The sequence below is a fragment of the Aulonocara stuartgranti genome (genome assembly GCF_965226115.1).
Source record: "Aulonocara stuartgranti genome assembly, chromosome: 19".
Classification (NCBI taxonomy): Eukaryota; Metazoa; Chordata; class Actinopteri; order Cichliformes; family Cichlidae; genus Aulonocara; species Aulonocara stuartgranti.
Genome location: NC_138955.1, coordinates 29,048,659 through 29,068,113, shown reverse-complemented (window position 1 = coordinate 29,068,113; position 19,455 = coordinate 29,048,659). Strand labels below are relative to the sequence as shown.

The 19,455-nt window shown below is 43.2% G+C and overlaps 2 protein-coding genes and 1 long non-coding RNA gene across 4 annotated transcripts; 1 reads left to right on the top strand and 2 right to left on the bottom strand.

Moving 5' to 3' along the window:
- Positions 1-3,516: 3,516 nt before the first annotated feature.
- Positions 3,517-8,192, bottom strand: LOC309695596. The gene is made up of 3 exons (XR_014273180.1): positions 6,205-8,192; positions 5,926-6,078; positions 3,517-3,591 (listed from the first exon to the last, which is right to left on the bottom strand). It is a non-coding gene; the product is annotated as an uncharacterized lncRNA (long non-coding RNA).
- LOC309695384 (EOLA-like protein) lies at positions 8,193-9,233 on the top strand (the record flags this gene model as incomplete). The annotated part of the gene is given in 3 exon segments (XM_082515997.1): positions 8,193-8,355; positions 8,358-8,411; positions 8,477-9,233. Coding segments are annotated over 3 exon segments (426 nt in total), but the record flags the coding sequence as incomplete, so codon positions are not given.
- A 1,204-nt stretch (positions 9,234-10,437) lies between these two features.
- Positions 10,438-16,021, bottom strand: LOC309695576 (uncharacterized protein). Of its 2 annotated transcripts, none has more exons than XM_082516317.1 (9): positions 15,890-16,021; positions 14,440-14,508; positions 14,232-14,342; positions 13,517-13,670; positions 13,386-13,441; positions 13,160-13,228; positions 11,771-11,888; positions 11,391-11,498; positions 10,438-10,943 (listed from the first exon to the last, which is right to left on the bottom strand). In XM_082516317.1, exons 1-9 carry the CDS (start codon positions 15,986-15,988, stop codon positions 10,594-10,596), a joined length of 1,134 nt encoding a protein of 377 aa, XP_082372443.1. In that variant the 5' UTR covers positions 15,989-16,021; the 3' UTR covers positions 10,438-10,593. The 2 variants fall into 2 exon arrangements, with proteins under 2 accessions (XP_082372443.1, XP_082372444.1); XM_082516318.1 differs by having other exon boundaries at positions 15,979-16,014.
- Between the last annotated feature and the right edge of the window lie 3,434 nt (positions 16,022-19,455).

The following is a 19,455-nucleotide window of genomic DNA, read 5'->3' as shown; positions in this document are numbered from 1 at the left end:
CAGAAATGGAGAGAAATTTGAAGGCCACACTGAAAGAGATTGACTTTGTTTCAACTACCGTGGATATTTGGACTGCTAACAACAGAAGCTATATGGGAGTAACGCTCCACTGGATCAGTAGAACCACATTAGAGCGCCACAAGGTTGCATTAGCATGTAGGCGAATTCGTGGTAGACACACGTATGATGTCATTGGTACAGAAATCGAAAACATCCACTCCTCTTATGGATTACTCAACAAAGTAGTTGCAACAGTTACTGATAATGGATCCAACTTTGTTAAGGCGTTTCAAGTTTATCATCCTGTCACGGAGTCCGATGATGAGATGGAGGAGGAAGAGTCCAGCCCCAAAGACGACGATGTCACTTTTTCTGATCTGTCAGAAATCCTCTCGGCTGAGAATGAAAGTGATGGTCAGCTGTCTCTTCCCCCGCACCGCAGGTGTGCTTCGCACACCATCAACATAATTTGCACACGTGATGTGGAGAAACATTTAACAACTAATGCAGAGAGCAGGGCTGTGTATAGGAGCAGCACAGCAAAATGCACAGCTCTTTGGACCAAATCGAGTAGATCTACACTTGCATCAGAAACAGTGGAAGAAATCAGCAAAAGAAAGCTCCTAATACCAACATCCACAAGGTGGAATTCCTTTTTTGATGCTGTAAAGAGAATTGCAGAAATCCCCATGGGTGAGCTGAATACTCTGTGCACAAAGCTAGGACTGAAGTGCTTCAAAGATCAAGAATACCAGTTCCTGCATGAGTACTGCATGTCCATGAAACCTCTGACTGCAGCACTGGACATTTTACAAGGCGACTGTCCATACTTTACTACCAACACTTGAAGTTCTGATGCAGAAGACCCAGGCTGTGAAAGATGACCTCTCCAGGATGACTGCAGGCCTTCCAGATGCCATTGTACAGGTACGCTCTATCTTGAAATTAGTCAGATTTTTTGCTTCATACAATTCACAAACATGGAACAGAATATTAATTATCATTGAAAAATAAGATTAAAACAATTAAAATGTTTACAAGTAACCTAAAACAAAATAAATCCATAATACTGATCTCATATTAGGCATGGTTTGCAAATAATTCAATAACATAATAAATTGTAGGCATAAAAAATATCAATTATGTTTTTTAGGCTATTCAGACTCATTTCGCCGGTGTGCTGGACGACAAAGATGCCCTTCTTGCAGCTGCCAGTTGTCCAAAATTCAAACTCCGATGGCTGAGAGATGCAGGAAGGAGGGAGCGAGTAAAACAGCTTCTGACAGCAGAGTGTTGCACCACTGTTCCTCTGGCAAAAAACCCTGCCAGTGTGCCCAGTGCTACTACATCTAGCAGCCAAGGTGAGATGGACTTTTTCACTTTTGAGGCAGAGCCAGAGGAGGAGACCTATTCTGCAGAAAAAGAAGTCATGGACTACCTGATGTCAGGCTACGACCTTCAGATTCTGCATAAATTTTCAAGCATAAAGACAATTTTTTTAAAGTATAACACTCCAACCCCATCAAGTGCTCCTGTGGAGCGGCTTTTTAGTCTGGGAGGTTTGGTGCTCACGCCTAAAAGACATCGACTTTCTGACAAAAGGTTTGAGAAGCTTCTGTTAATGAGGTACAACCACTGGTTTACTCGCTCCACTCTACTGTTTCCCCCATAACATGCGATGACAACATATACTGAAAAAACAGAGAATGGGGAATCCAATTTAAATAACTATTTACAAGTAATTAAATTAAGTTTATCAAAGTCACTTAATAAACTTATTAAAGTTTTCAAGTTGATTAACTTAAATCAATTACCTGCAAGGAAGTAAGGCAATTTAAGTTGGACCTGCAGTCTCTTTTTTTTTTCATAAGATTAGTCCAAAGTTACAAAAGCGGACAATAGTGTTTACATGTGGATGGTATAAAAAGTATCTTAAGGGAAGTCAAGAAAGACTCTTTGTTTGTTTTTGTTTTTTTATAAAAAGTATTTATGTTAAGTGAAGTAACAAGACTGTCTTTATTTTCATACAAACAAGTATTTCTGTCAGGAAAAAAGTTTTAAGTTCAACTTCAAATGTCAGGAGATATATTGTTGACATTACTGTTAAAATACACTTCCAATAAAGTGAGTATTGGCAAAATTGGTTGATGTTTTTATGTTGAGGCAGTGGGGAGTGTTATTGGCTGCTTCTGAAAGTAACTAATAAAGTAACTAGTAATCTAACTTAGTTACTTTAAAAATAAACTAATCAGTAAAGTAACTAAGTTACTTTTGGAAGGAGTAATCAGTAGTCCGTAATATATTACTTTTTCAAAGTAACTGTGGCAACACTGCTGGGGAGAGGGAGGTCTGGGCTTCTCTGCTTAGGCTGCTGCCCCCGCGACCTGGCCTCGGATAAAGCGGATGAAGATGATGATGATGACAAAGGCAGGACGAGTTTGGAAGTGACCCAATCAGATGTAATCGCCCTGTGCATAAAATGTAAAATGAAACCTGAGAGTGCTATCATGGTCAGGTTAAGAAACAATTATATCTTGCCATGTCTCCATGGTTGCTTTCGTTCACAAGTGGTCTCTGCTGGTGTGGGCAGGCCACGTGTAATTGTTGGCACCAGTGGTCAGTATTACATCCTGTCTTCACGACTCTGCTGCAGGGCTTGTCGCAGGAACTGGTTTGCTGACAATCCACGATGGCTGGAGAAACTGCCCAAAGGTTTACCAACCTTCTCCCTGCTTTTCTTACAAACAAAAAGGCCATCTGCAAGTCTGTTATGGATGAGCTCAGGAGGACTGGCAAATCTCCAACAGACATGGCAAACCAAATAAATGAACTCATGCACCTCAAGTACGAGCGAGCTCACCTGACGTACCTCCATGCCACAGGATCGGTCTGGGATTCTGAGGCAGGAGCTCATGCACAGAGGACCATTGGGCAGTTCCTGAGGAAGGAAAATAAGCCACAGGAGTTCAGGTCTTATGAAGACCCACATGCCTGGTGTGGCGTCTCTGTGTCCAGCCATTACCTGACTGACTGCCTGCTCGACGAATTCCGACGTCAACATCCAGCCATATCCAAACTCCTCCAGGGCACTTTTGGCCACATTTCCAGGTCTGACCACATCAGGAAGGTGGCACAAAAAGTCATGCTGGCATCTGGGGTCATGTCCAGTTATTCCATAATGAATGAAAACTGGCTGATTGTTTCGTGGGTCATGGTTCAGTCTGACACAGAAAGGTCCTTGGAGCCCATGTACCAGGGAATGGCCAAGAGGTACAGTGATGCAGGAGTGGAAAAGGCCGGCTACCACTGGGTGGACAGGTAAAAACCGTAATCATCGTTGTCATTCAAACTGCTAATCTGTCTGGAAAAACTGAGTTTTTCTTTTTCAGATCAATTTGATGCACACACATAATATTCCATATACTTACATGTATTTGTATTTCTTACATTTAGGGATTGCTGTGCTCCATTTAAGATCCCAGACTGCATCCCTGTCGAAAATCTATCGTGGGATGCCTGAAAAACCACTCCTGCTGTTGTTGCTGCGGCCACATCTGGACCAGTGGCAAACAGCTGTGCCTCTCGAACCCACTACAACAAGAACATTATTGTAAAACTGGACCTGTTCCACTGCCTGAGGCGATTTTTGTGGGAGTGTACCTCTGAGCATCTTCCTCTGTTCAGCACTTTCTGCCAGCTTCTCTCTGCGGCATTCTCAGTGGTTGATCAGGCAGACCTGAAGAGGCTCCAGGATGCTTATAAGTTCTGTGGCATCCATCCTGCTAATCCCACAAAGCAACACATAAGGGAGCACTGCAGGATCCAAATACCACAACCCACTGAGCTGCTGAACAGAGTGGAAAAGGTCCTGAACCATTTTCACCTGGCCACAGACCCCAACAACGTCCCACTCTTCAAGCCATCCATGCTGAAGACGTGACGCAGTGCACATTCTGCGTGGCTGCCTAAGTGACCCTGAACTCTCAGAGGGTGTAATGTTTAGGTACGGTGGGACTCTTCAGCTTAACCATGTCCCTGGTGAAGGTGCCAAGGTCCCCATCTGGATTCCTGTCCGAGGCACTTCACAGCAGGAGGGTTATCATTTCCACCAGGCCCAGTGGATCACCGGGACTCACGTTTCCACTGAACTATTCCAGGCCCAGGGCATCACAGGGGTGGCACGATGGAACTACCAACGACTGGTGGAGCTTAAGCAGCCAGGTGTCATGCTACCTTGTGTTTTTGATCCAGCTCTAGTGGTGGAGTTTAATGCAGCCTCCAGAAGAGTGACTGGTCAGGAGAAGTACACTGCACTTCACCTCTCTGACAGAGACACTGGAGAGCAATTTGGGCTTGAATACAGAGAGCCAGGCTGCCGTCCAGTCCCTCTGAACTGGGACAAACACAAAACTCTGAGAAAAGATGAACCAGCTGCCCTTCAGCCCCCACCCTCTGTTCCAAAACCTGTGGCTGCCCAGCAGCTGCTGTGGCAGTCTTTAACTGAAGGCAGTGAAACAACTAGTGTCCCTGTAGTCACCATAGAGCCCTGCCGTCTTTAACCCGCCTCCTCCTGCCCTGTCTACACCACTGACACAAGTCTCAATAGAGAAGATTGTGGAGGGCATCTTAGAAAGGCAACAGCAGCAGCAGCAGCCACAGCAGCCACTTGGCAGCTTATTTCTAAATCACTTCATGTAATGATAACAAGCCATCCGTTCTCTAGTGGGGTCTCACAGCTTTTATCTTCATAATCTTTCTGGTTGATTTGTAATATTAGAAACATGACTGCTGTCTTTTATCTGTGTGACTGTACAGCCTGTTTCAGACATGACAACCAGACAGTGTCTGAAGTTATCTTTAATACATGCAACGCAGCTGGAGATAGTCCAGACACTTTCTCACTTCTGATGATAATATTTTTGGTTTAGGTGTTGTTGCTTTCTGGCTTGAAGCTTATCTACAAAAGCAGTTCAATAAGGAGAGATCATGTGGAAAAACTGAGCATGATTTATTGAGGTACAGAAATAAATGTAACTGTTAGGCAGTTAAACTCCAATGACCCATCATAGCAGAAGAAATCTCAGCAGTGACAGGATGTGAGTAACACTTAAATCACTTACAAAATAACCAAAATGCTGTTATCAAACAATAAACTGCAATAAAGTTACAGAAAATGCCTTCAGTTTCAGTATTTTAGCTCTGAGACTTTGAATGGGGAGTTTTTAGACCTTGTGTCACTTTGAGGCAAATTGTGAAAAACCTGTAACTCGCACGATAATTATAGTGACACTGTCTTTTCAGCTCCTCCCGTAAATGAAGCAAGCCTCGATACGCGCATCGCGGAAACGCCCCCTCAATTACTCGACACAAGCTTTGAAGCCTCGACACAGAACGTCACATCACTAGTTCCTGGTACTGCTTTAGTACCTGCTCGGACGGGTTCCAAGCGATCCGAGCAGGTATTAAACTATTACGTCATCGGACAGCATGCCACTGATTGGCTGGTCAGTGGCATCACTCGATAGGTCATGAGAACATCTACTTCACAAAAAAATGAGAGAAATGTGTTCTGGGAATCCATGCGACCTCACAAACCATCCTACCTGTTGTTTCTGCGCATGTGCACAACACAAAATTAAGTGGCAACCCGCCCTATCTACTTAAATTTCTGCTGGAATTATTGTGTGACCGCAGGAATGTACACTAGGACGGTTTGCTCCAAGAAACAACGCCATGCTCCCGGAATCTGACAAACAGCCCCCGCATTCATGTCACATTTTAATTAAGATTACACGTTGCTATAACAACGAGCACCCATATTAGATGGTATTGGTTATAGTGGAAACCCAGTGTAGTCGAGTTGTGGCGAGTCGAGCAGGCACTAATGCAAAAGGGGCTAAAAAAAACCCTGAAAATGTTTCATACCTCTGAAAAGTGCGTCCTGTTTGGGTGCGCTTGTTTTGCAGACATGGCGGTGCAGGTGCCGTGCCTGTTGTTCCGGTGTTCCAGATCTACTGGCGTTTAGATCAACTGGCGTTGGTCGAACAGATGTGTGGCAGTCTTGCGTTTCAGGAGCTGCTACCGACAAACCAGCAAAAAAACGCCAAATGTGTCATCTGTGACACTTGTGAGGTTGTCTCAAACACACTCCGTCAGTCTTGATGCTGTTGAACAACAAAATGTTTAAAAATGTGGCGAGTTTACCTGGTGATATCCTCATGCGTGACGCGATCGCGAAAACAGCAAACAAGTAACACCACGCCGTTGTTGTTCACAGGACAGCAAGAGTAAACGATCGGGAGACTCTTGTCGTCGTTATCGTTCCCCTCGCACGGTTTATTTCTCCGAATTCAGCGTTTTTGCTTCACAACTACAGCGTGCAGTTTACTTTGTGCACTAACATGGAGTCGAGTCAACCAGCGCCACCTCTGGCCAAGTGCCACAGCCTACAGCCAGATCAACCTGTGACACACATCTGCACCACGTTTGAATTCGTGTCATGCACATTTGTACCTTTCAATTGTGTCTGTTTGTGCGTCATGCAAATAAACCTTTGAAATGAATGAAATGATATCATGTATTTATTATCAGCCTACATTTGTACAAAATGCCAAATGACATACACATAAGAATCACCATCCTGATATCAATACTTTTGCCCATACGAAAAATGTCGTGAACACACTAATATTTCACCAGTGTTGTAACATCACATGTCGTTAGCGTAGTCTGTCTGTGTCTGCCCTCTGCAAACAAACATGTTAGAGTTGGTTGTGATATACAGTCTGCATAAGTGTGGTCAATCTAATAAACATTTATAAGGAGATGGCAGTTACTGTGAATGTACAGCAGTTACACAGTGATTAGTAATAAACAGTCAGACAATGACCCTGACAATCTCATTCAATCTTGCAGATTGCACCTTCTGTGGAAAGTGGTACCACACGGTGTGTGTGGACTTCCCCTGTGCAGAAGGCGACTACAAATGTTGTGGGTGCTAAATAAACAGAAACAAATGATCCCTGTTGTCTTTGCTTACTGATTGTTTTCAGTGTTGACAATCCACATTGCTGGCATTGCATCTTTCAACATGTTTGTGGGTAGATTTGGATGTACCAGGGGTAAGTGCAGCCACTCAGCCTCTACTCAATGTGATCATAGCAGCAGGTGCAGATGTGTCACAAGTTAATCTAGTAGTGGCCTATGGTCATGTGTTAGTGGTGGGAACAGTCATATCCACTCACTCTCACTGGCTGTTTATTACTAATCACTGTGTAACTGCTGTGAATTCACAGTAACTGCCGTCTCCTTACAAATCTTCATTAGATTAACCACACTTATACAGACTGTATATAACTCCAGCCATGTTGATGAATTGCCTATATTGGCTGGAAATATTCATTTTCAGGGAAAAGACACAGACAGACGATGCTTACAGGATGTGATGTGACAACACTAATGAAATATTGATGTGTCATATTTGTCCAAGGTGTATTTCATTGTTATGGAAAAAGAGAATATTAAAATCATGATGACCAATTGGAGTGGTGATTTCTATGACTTTGTGTATATAATTTGGAATTTTGTACAAATGTAGGCCAATAAGGAATATATGATATCATTTCATTCTTTCCAAAGGTTTATTTGCATGACGCACAAACAGACACAATTGAAAGGTACAAATGTGCATGACACGAATTCAAACGTGGTGCAGATGTGTGTCACAGGTTGATCTGGCTGTAGGCTGTGGCACTTGGCCAGAGGTGGCGCTGGTTGACTCGACTCCATGTTAGTGCACAAAGTAAACTGCACGCTGTAGTTGTGAAGCAAAAACGCTGAATTCGGAGAAATAAACCGTGCGAGGGGAACGATAACGACGACAAGAGTCTCCCGATCGTTTACTCTTGCTGTCCCGTGAACAACAACGGCATGGTGTTAATTGTTTGCTGTTTTCGCGATCGCGTGGCGCACGAGGATATCACCAGGTAAACTCGCCACATTTTTAAACATTTTGTTGTTCAACAGCATCAAGACTGACGGAGTGTGTTTGAGACAACCTCACAAGTGTCACAGATGACACATTTGGCTTTTTTTTGCTGGTTTGTCGGTAGGAGCTACTGAAACGCAAGACTGCCACACATCTGTTCGACCAACGCCAGTTGATCTAAACGCCAGTAGATCTGGAACACCGGCAGCCGTATGCCGGCCTGGTTCTGGACGGGGTAAAGACGGTGGAGAGCCGCTGGAGGCCGCTGCTCGCTCCACTGGAGAACCAGACGCTGGCGGTCCACGTGGCTCAGCGTGACTGGGAGGGGTTGGAGTGGTGGGCGGTGCTAAGCGGCCTGCTGGGGATGGACAGATTGAGGCACTTCTGGAGTCCGGGGAGCGGTTCGGCCGCGGCGTGGTGGCAGGTTAGAATCACTATTTACTCTGCCACATTTACACATCCCTGAACGAACCCTGTGGTCTCTTTTAGGATTGGTGGATGTGGGCCAGACCTGGCTTTGCCCCGCCTCCCTCCAGGGGAAGGACCTACAGTGCCTGGAGCAGTCGGCCGTGCTGATTGGTCTGCAGGAGAAGCACCTGACTAACCTGTCCAACCCTCGCTGGCTGAAGGCCCCACTGAGAGCTCTGGGAGGTCGCGACCTCTGGACCATAGAGATCCCAGCAAAACTGTTCCCGTGACAACACATACGTAACCTACCCGGGCACTGAGGCCGATGCTGGAGCTACTTCTCTGTCATAGTACTTTGGTTTTTACAGCTGATCATTGATCTGTGATCAGAGCGGTGGCGCTGACCTCAGATCAGGTCACTGTGATGTCATCAGCACACCTGATTTTTGGGGTCGAGCGAGGTCTTCCATCTCTGAGGGTGGGGTGGGGGTCAGACCAATGATCTGAGCTCCTGGGGCCGTCATCCCGGAGCACCAGAGGCTTCACAGCAGCTCGATAAAAGTCCAACCTGTCCAGTTCTTTGTTTCTTTGAAATGATGGAACCCGTCTAATCCCAGATTTTTCGCAGCAAAATAAGTGAATGCATTTCACTCCTTAGACTTGTCCTACTGACTGTATGTTTAATTTTGTTGATGTGTGGGGGTTAAAACGGCAACTGTTGCCGGTGGGTTAATAAGGGCACCTTCCAAACGTCCAGTGTTTGTGTAAATAACCTACCTGTGGTGCTGTTATCAGGCGGCTGTATGTTACACTGAAATTAAAAGGTAATATTTTGCTATGCTTGCTGTTCTGCTCATTGTTCTCTCGCTGTTTTAGAAAACAGTCTGTGCAGAATTGTTGTAATTCAGTCACACTGGAGGGTTTTAGAGCATGAAGCCGTCAGGACTTTGACTAAACCAGAGGATGGTAAACTGCAGAATTCATGGTTCCATCAACAAAACAAATGGATAAGCACACAAACCGACCTCTAATCCAGGTAACTGCACGTAACTCAGGCTTTTCTGAAGGTGCTTCCTATCAAAAGTTACCATGGTAACTTATCAGCAGGTATGAAACCAGCACCCGTTAACCAATCAGATCTATAAAAACCCACAGTGATCAATACACATACAGTATAATTTAAACATGTATCAGGCTGAGTCAACACGCCATCTGCAGATTTTCATACAACCTGTGGCGCTTTTCTCTATGAAACAAGCGGCGGTGGATGGAGCAGCTACATCCACGTGAGCTCATCCCGAATGATGATGTCACCATAAGCAAATCCAGATAAAGAGTTCCTGGGCTGAGGGACGTCCCTCCATCACCGCGTTTCTATTCTTGGCTGTGACGCCACTTCCTGTGTCAATAAAGGTTTAAAAATGACAACAGGCGACTCAGTGGGGGTGGGGGGAGTCGTCTCAGGCTTCGCTGCTCATCACAGGTCTGGACAAAGTAGTCGTTCAAACATCCATCAACCTTTGTCTCAGTGTAATCAGATTACTTACTGAACTTCAGTGTCACAGCAGCTGTAATGGAAAAAAATGCCTTTATTGATTTTAGTTTCCATGGAAACTAAGAAAATCAGAGTCAGCCTCCAAAGCTCTCAAATTTTCTGCTGCTATGAATCACACTCACCCCTAACCTGCACAGGTGAGAGTTTTCTACCTGAGAGCTCAAACTGACACACTGAGGCGCTGCCCCCTCGCCAGAGATGACGACCTATCACCTGTAACTCCCCTCTGATCCCCATCTCTCACGTCCTGTGGAGAATCGCACCTTTCTGGCTTTATTATTTTACTTCCTGTTTGCTCAAAGCATAAAAAACAGGAAGTTGATGTTTGGGACTGTTAGCTGGACAATAGTCATGTGATGAAGCAAAAACGCCATCTGCTGGTGAAACAAACTTTATTCACCCAAAACCCAAAAAACAAAACATCAACACAAAGATCCCTCCACAAATAGGGACTGGTCACACCCACCACTACCATTGGCTGAACATGAATTTTAACCAACAGCAACATCCATTAACATCCAGCCAATATTTACCTTTAAATCCTAACTTTAATTTTGAAAGTCTTGCTGCAGGAAAAGTGTTCATAATAATGTTACCACTAATTCAAAACAAAAGGGGTTTTAGCCTTGAGCTAATATGCACGTTACATAGTGGGTGGGATGTAGAGTGTGTCTGTGTGGTGAGGGGGCGGGGCAGCAATGTATCCAACAACATGAGAAGGGTTGGGGGCAGGGCAGTAGAGTCGTGGGGCGTGGCCTCCAGTCGATATTGGCCTGTATGGGTGGTAGGAAGAGTGGTGAGGGTGGTGGGCGGGATGTGGAAGAGGAGGTGCAGGGGCTGTAGTCAGGTAGGTGCTTGGGGGTGGAGCTTCATATGGCAGGTGGAGCAGTGGGAGAGGAGGGAGGGGCGACTGATCTGGGTAGAGGAGAGCAGAGGAGGGGGCGGAGCCTGGAGGAGTAGGACTGATGGAGGAGGAGCTTTCCATGGAGACACCTGAGGAGACAAACCACATGCCTTTATTTTCAAAGTAAATTCGTTTATAATGCAGAAAATTTGGGTTTTAATGTGGAGGCACACTAATCATGTGACCTGACCAATGACTAACAGCGCCTGCAATTGGCCCATTGTGCTTCTGCCTTCATCTGACTCCAGAATTACTGCACCGCACTTCCTGTCTGTTGCCACGCCTGTTTGCTATGTTCATCCAGTCAAATTTCACCTTAATAACAATACAGTAGTCATTGGGTACAGGAATGTGACAGCTGGATGGTGTAGGGTTTGCCCCACCCTTCCGTCCTCATTGCGCCACTCTCACCATTATGCAGCTGTAAAGCTTCACCAACAGACCTGCTGACCTCCGGCACTTCTACACTGTTTTATTGACAAACACTTCCTGTTTTGGCAGCGTGTGCACTCCAAAGGTAAAGGTAAAGTACTGACCGCCGTTGCGTCCCTCTGTCTGTCCATCTGCAGACCTGGAGGATTCTGGGTAGGAGCTGGCGGGCTGATGGGAGATCCGCCCAGTCTCAGAGAACGGCTGGGAGGCAGCTGGGGACGGAAGATGGGACAGATCAAGTCACAGTAAAGGGGGCGGAGCTTAAATTAAAACACCTGAGGGACCATCCATGCTGTAATGACATCACTGCACACATCTTCCTGTTAGTCATGTGTTCCCCACAGTTGCCTCCTACCTGATCGCACTGTTTTATTGTGAAAGGCTTCGCTACGGAAGTGAAGGCTCAGCTAAAAGATGAAACTTGCATCTTTTGTATACAGGTGGAGGAAGTGCAGCACCACCTGCTGGAACCGATCACTCTTACCGTGCAGAGGGGGCTCCTGGCCCAGGTAGGGCGTGTAGGGCTGGTAGGGGTAGGCAGTCTCAGGTGAGGAGGCGGGATACAGCTGCTGCTGTTGCTTCCAGCAGCTCTGATGGTACCACTGAGGAGACAGATGGTCACATGACGGTCACATGACAAATTCACAGCATCATGTCATCACCTGAACCTGAAACACCTGCAGAATCATCTATAAACATTCAAAGAACCTGAAGGAAACGTGTGTCTCTTTGAAACGGCAGCCACAGGTTAAAGGAGAGGAACACCAGTCACATGACCTCCACAGGACCCAGGTGATCAGAGTGCCCTTGGAAGATGTTTACCACACCTGCAAGTGACTCAGGTGCACTCAGACTTCTGCTGCTAAAACAGATCTGCCAGTGGAGGAGCTGAGCTAGTTTCAGTCATTATGTCCCGTTTATAGGTCGGAAACCTGCAGTCAGCTGAGACTGAAGGATCACCTGGATGATAACGAAAGGTTTCTCCCACTGAAAACGTCCAGAACAGAATCAACATTCTGTGATGCTCCGTGAGTTCATTCAGGCGTCTCACCTTCACCTGTCAGCGCCGCTTCAAAGACTGCTGTTTACTGTTCAGGTGTCTCTTACCTGGATGCCCAAATTGAAGTAATACTGGAGGACTCTGCAGTCTACACATACTGCTCAACACACTGATCAGATAGTAGTGTGGGGTTAAAACGCCAACTCCTGTCTGTTCTAGGTAAGTCAGGCATAGCCAGTCAGAATTAAAGGGGCGTGGTCTGATATAACTATGGCACGGTATTCACAGGCACATGCAATACTAGTCAAGTAGTCTATCCTAGAAAAAGTGTGATGGACATAAGAGAAAAAGGAATACTCCTTTCAGTCAGATGCAGATATCCCTGTTCCCGTATGAAGAAAGGAATGAATGCGTTTATGTTTTTGAACAGAAACAGGAAATACACACTCAGACTTTGTCCCGACTGCCGTTAGACCAAAACCAAGAGAAGAAGAGAGCTCGGCGCGTCACAGGAACAGGAAGTGCTCAAAGTCCAAGCACCATTACCTTCAGAGGTTGCGACCTCTGGAGGATGACGTTGGACAGGCGCTTTAGGCCTGCTGTACAGGTTTTTGATTGGACGAACAATGTTTAGAGCTGTTCTCTGTCCAGCTTATCGCCGCCCACCGAGACGAGGCGGAGCAGAGATGGCAGCTGCAGTCTGTGGCGCGGTCGCAACAATATTCTCCTGAAGTCTGAAGCAGGAAGTTGAACTTCCCCGGGTCTGAAACGAGACGCTCAGACTGTGAGGCAGCAGCGCCAACCACTGAGCTACCCTGGCACCGCTGTCACACACGCGATGATGTCACCTTCAAGCTACGCTGCGGGACGTACCTGCTGGCTGTAGCTGAAGTTCACGTCTGATCTCGTGGGAGAGTCAGCCACGCCTCCTTCCTGCTCATCCTTTCAAAATAAAATAGAAACAGACTGATTACAGCTTCATGGGGTCACTGATCACATGACCTCTTCACACGTGCAAATTTCAAACCAATTTTCATGTGCAACATTATGCTGACCTGCATCACACTAACAGGAGACAGAGGCAGAGGTCAGCTCTTACCTGATTGGTGGAGGTCTCAGTGGCGCTGTAAACTCCGGAGGTCTGGAAACTCTGATCTGAAATAATGTGAGACAGAGTCACCAACATGGCTGCTGCAGGGAGGCGTGTCACAGCGGGATCACGTTACTCACCCTGTGAACTGTAGATGAAGTCAGCATATACACGTCCACATATGGGACACTTGTGTCCATTTCTGACATAGTGATGCCTTTGAGACTTTGAGGCGACAGCAACCTGTTGCCGTTCCTCTGTCCTCTGCGGCAACTCACTGCTCACGAACGCCCCCTGTACACAAAAAGAAGACGCATACAACTACTAAAAAAGTTTTATTTTTTGTCTTACTCTTACTTAATATTTACAAATGCCAATGAAAATAAATTATCTGCAGTACTGTTAGTAATTCTGACTACTTTTGATTTGACCTTTATATTTCTTTGAATATATATACTGTCTTTGAATTCATCTTGTGTACGAAACCCACTACTACTCCTCCTCATGACCTCACTAAAAATGGACTGGAGCTAACTCACCTCTTCCTTAAACTCATCTTTTCTCAGTTGTCTTTAAATTTATCTGGTGGAGGTTTCCCATCATCACTCATTTCTAATCTTCTTCTAAATCTTCTCTTTAATTAATTATTGCCACATTTAATTAATTATCTAATGGTGTATTTAATTAATTCATTATGGCAGTCCTGGTGTTCCATACATATGAGCTGACCATGTGACGTAGAAGAATACAAAGACATATTTTGTTGAATGTATAGATTGTGGAAGCAGTGAAACTGAGGATGAATTTCACATCTCTTTGTGGCATAGGACACCCAGTTTTGTTTTTCATGGCTACCTTAGGAATCCTTTTACGTTCTTGTTCTTCCTCCTCTTCTGAATAGCCTTCAGATTCATCCTGTGTGGGTTTCCAGTCATCTGTCCCATCATCTTCAGATGAGCTCACAGACTGTTATTAGAGCAGAAAAATATATATTTTGCTCATTTTCCATGGATGTGTGAAAACAACATATTTACAGAAACTTAGCTGGATTTTTCTTGCCCACCTTAGGAACCCATTCTCTTGCTTCACTCTCCTCCACACCTGTCCTATCGCTTTTAGAAAAGATCACCATCTGTTTTTAGAAAAGTAACAGAACAAAACATAGAAAATAAAATAATTTCCAACAGTGCATTTTGAGGTCTAAGCATCCCAGAAACTGCACAGACATATGTCAGACATAACTTAAAACCACCAGTATAGGTTCATCAAGGCCCTGAGGGGAAAAACTACGTTTCCCACAAAATATTATGTTACTTCCGGTTTTGGCAGGTAATGGCAGACATGCATCCTTTTTTTTTTTTTTAATTTTGTTTTTAAAATTTTGGTCGCCAACGGAGAGTGTTTGGTAGCGCTGTCCTCAGAAAACACCGTTTGTACTGTTTCGAATCATAACTCTGGTTTTACGTGGCCTATTAACACAATTAAGAGAATATCATTTGAAGTCCGCACTTTCAACACAAGTTGAAATGGAGACTGGGGCTGTGTCCCAATTCAGAGACCGCACGCTTGAAGTACGCATTCTGAGTGCGATTACGTCACCGCCACGTGACGACTGTCCCAACTCGAAGCGTACTTCAAATGCGCCGTCGATTTCCCCAAATATCAAGCGTGGTCCGGTGCACGCTTCGTGGTCCCATATATCCCACAATTCATAGCGCGGCGGTGGGTGTGGATAATTTTGCTGCAAAATCCACATAAAATGTAATAAATAAATCATATAATACAAAAATCAACTATTCACATTTCAACTTTTAACTATTTAAATTTTCATCTTTTTCCTTTTACAAATTTAAAGTGAAAACAACACAAAACACTGCAAACCACAACACAATTAAATATAAATTATAATATGAAAACAAAAAGAACATGTATATTCTCTGTCATATGGGCCCGCATGAATAAACTTTCTGAATCCTTTATCATCTGCAACCGAAAATAGTTGTGGATGATTACTATACCTTTCTATCCCTGGCTCTCTTTCTCTCTCTCTCCCTCTGGCTGTTCCTGTGCTACTGAGAGTAACTACCGCCCCTCCCCCCCTCTGCCCACGTGCAGAGTGAAGCGGAAAAACGTGCGAGAGAGAGAGCGAGAGAGAGAGAGAGAGAAAAAAAACCACGTGACGGCTCGCGATAAGGAGCCGGCTCCCGTCGTTCACGTCAAAGAGACGGCTCTAAGAGCCATTTCGTTCGCGAACGACCCATCACTAACACACACACAACAGCAGCCCCTCTCGCTCGGTTTTTGCATTTGCGCTCGCTAACAACGTGTTGCTGGCGCTCTCAACATTTCTGCCCGTGCGCGCTCAACTCTTTCTCTACACCGTTATATTTGTGCCACAAAAACAGCCAGACAGGACAGGGTTAAAAAAAAAACCAACCAAAAACAAGCAAACGAAAAAAACCCGACAAGGTACCTGTTTGTACTCATGTAACTTTTGAAAGTTAGCTTCATACCTGAGAGCTGGTACCTTCAAACTCTTTCTTCTTTCTTTCTTTCTGACAGTCGTATTGGCGGTTGGCAAACAATTGAAAGGTGCATTTACCTTCATCCATGGTGCTTCGAAACTCTCACTAGAACAATCTGCTGCTGTACTGATGATCACATGACATAGATGATTCTGATTGGCTGCTCAAATGCTCATTAGGGGCGGAACATTTTTATAACATTAGTTACCATAGGGCATTGGGGCGTGATGTCACGGGGGTGGGCGTGGAAAGGATTTTGGCCTGATGCGCCATTTTCGGGGTCAAAATAATATGGCGTTATTTTTGTGCCACTATTCTGAGCGCACGTAAAAAAGGTTTGCAGGTGCAAATGATGTATTTTGAGGAGAAATTTATTTTGAGCGAAGAAAAGCTGAATTTGAGCGAACAAAACTCATTCCTGCGTGCAAAAAATGTATTTCAGTGTTTGCTATTATCCACACACACACACACACACACACACACACACACACACATACAATGGCAGCCCCTCTCGCTCAGTTGTCAAGCCAGCCTCCAATTCGAGACTTGCAGTCAAGCCAGCCTCCAGTTGATTTTACGTTCCCTGTGTATTCAAAGTATTACGGGAATGGATGTGGAAACCGGATTTCAAAATAAAAGCCAACTTCGAGTGAATTAACAGATATGTTAAGAACATAATAACATATAATTTAGGCCTTTTTTTTTTTTTAGAAACTCTAATGTTACATCTACATGACACAGCCTTGTACCCTAATTGTGCCCTGTCACTATCAAGGCCATCTTATTTTGGATTTCAAAGTAAAAGCCCTGTGAATCTTCATTTTTGAACTACTCTTTCAATGAATTCATAATGCTCTTAAAAGCAAAAGTCGTATTTCCAAATACTATTTGAACTTTGTATCAACACTTTCCAACCGCAGTCTTTTTCACAGTAATACCATATCAATATCAAGTCAGTCTGATTTTGCTTTTCATAGTAATGGCCCTTTGAAATTGCCGATATTTGACTTAATCTCCTAACGATTCAAAATGCTCTAAAATGAAAAATTCTTGTTTCCACAGGGTAATTCCACTTTAGATCAACAGTATACAACCCCGCAGTGATACCATATCAATATCAAGTCATTCTGATTTTGCTTTCAAAAATAAAAGCCTTTTCAAATTGTCCATAGTTGACCTACCTTTCAGTGATTTCAAAATGCTCTAAAATGGAAAATTCCTGTTTCCACAGGGTAATTCCACTTTAGATCAACAGTATACAACCTCACGATGTTACCATATCAATATCAAGTCATTCTGATTTTGCTTTCAAAAATAAAAGCCTTTTCAAATTGTCCATAGTTGACCTACCTTTCAGTGATTTCAAAATGCTCTAAAATGGAAAATTCCTGTTTCCACAGGGTAATTCCACTTTAGATCAACAGTATACAACCTCATGATGTTACCATATCAATATCAAGTCATTCTGATTATGCCTTCCAAAATAAAAGACTTTTCAAATTGTCCATAATTGACCTAACTTTCATTGATTTCAAAATGCTCTAAAATGAAAAATTCTTGTTTCCACAGGGTAATTCCACTTTAGATCAATAGTATACAACCCCACAGTGACACCATATCAATATCAAGTCATTCTGATTATGCCTTCCAAAATAAAAGACTTTTCAAATTGTCCATAGTTGACCTACCTTTCAGTGATTTCAAAATGCTCTAAAATGGAAAATTCCTGTTTCCACAGGGTAATTCCACTTTAGATCAACAGTATACAACCCCACGGTGATACCATATCAATATCAAGTCATTCTGATTATGCCTTCCAAAATAAAAGACTTTTCAAATTGTCCATAGTTGACCTACCTTTCAGTGATTTCAAAATGCTCTAAAATGGAAAATTCCTGTTTCCACAGGGTAATTCCACTTTAGATCAACAGTATACAACCCCACGGTGATACCATATCAATATCAAGTCATTCTGATTTTGCTTTCAAAAATAAAAGCCTTTTCAAATTGTCCATAATTGACCTAACTTTCAGTGATTTCAAAATGCTCTTAAATAGAATTTTGCTGTTTCCACAGGGTAATTCCACTTTAGATCAACAGTATACAACCTCACGGTGATACCATATCAATATCAAGTCATTCTGATTTTGCTTTCAAAAATAAAAGCCCTTTCAAATTGTCCATAATTGACCTAACTTTCTGTGATTTCAAAATGCTCTAAAATGAAAAATTCTTGTTTCCACAGGGCAATTCCACTTTAGATCAACAGTATACAACCTCACAGTGATACCATATCAATATCAAGTCATTCTGATTTTGCTTTTCATAGTAATGGCCCTTTGAAATTGCCGATATTTGACTTAATCTTCTAACGATTCAAAATGCTCTAAAATGAAAAATTCTTGTTTCCACAGGGTAATTCCACTTTAGATCAACAGTATACAACCTCACAGTGATACCATATCAATATCAAGTCATTCTGATTTTGCTTTCAAAAATAAAAGCCCTTTCAAATTGTCCACAATTGACCTAACTTTCTGTGATTTCAAAATGCTCTAAAATGAAAAATTCTTGTTTCCACAGGGTAATTCCACTCTGTATTTACAGTATACAGCCCCACAGTGATACCATATCAATATCAAGTCATTCTGATTTTGCTTTCAAAAATAAAAGCCTTTTCAAATTGTCCATAATTGACCTACCTTTCAGTGATTTCAAAATGCTCTAAAATGGAAAATTCTTGTTTCCACAGGGTAATTCCACCTTAGATCAACAGTATACAACCTCACAGCGATACCATATCAATATCAAGTCATTCTGATTTTGCTTTCAAAAATAAAAGCCCTTTCAAATTGTCCACAATTGACCTAACTTTCTGTGATTTCAAAATGCTCTAAAATGAAAAATTCTTGTTTCCACAGGGTAATTCCACTTTAGATCAATAGTATACAACCTCACAGTGATACCATATCAATATCAAGTCATTCTGATTTTGCTTTCAAAAATAAAAGCCTTTTCAAATTGTCCATAATTGACCTACCTTTCAGTGATTTCAAAATGCTCTAAAATGAAAAATTCTTGTTTCCACAGGGTAATTCCACCTTAGATCAACAGTATACAACCTCACAGTGATACCATATCAATATCAAGTCATTCTGATTTTGTTTTCAAAAATAAAAGCCCTTTCAAATTGTCCATAATTGACCTAACTTTCAGTGATTTCAAAATGCTCTAAAATGGAAAATTCCTGTTTCCACAGGATAATTCCACTCTGTATTTACAGTATAAAGCCCCATAGTGATACCATATCAATATCAAGTCATTCTGATTTTGCTTTCAAAAATAAAAGCTCTTTCAAATTGTCCACAATTGACCTAACTTTCAGTGATTTCAAAATGCTCTAAAATGGAAAATTCCTGTTTCCACAGGGTAATTCCACTTTAGATCAACAGTATACAACCTCACAGTGATACCATATCAATATCAAGTCATTCTGATTTTGCTTTCAAAAATAAAAGCCCTTTCAAATTGTCCACAATTGACCTAACTTTCTG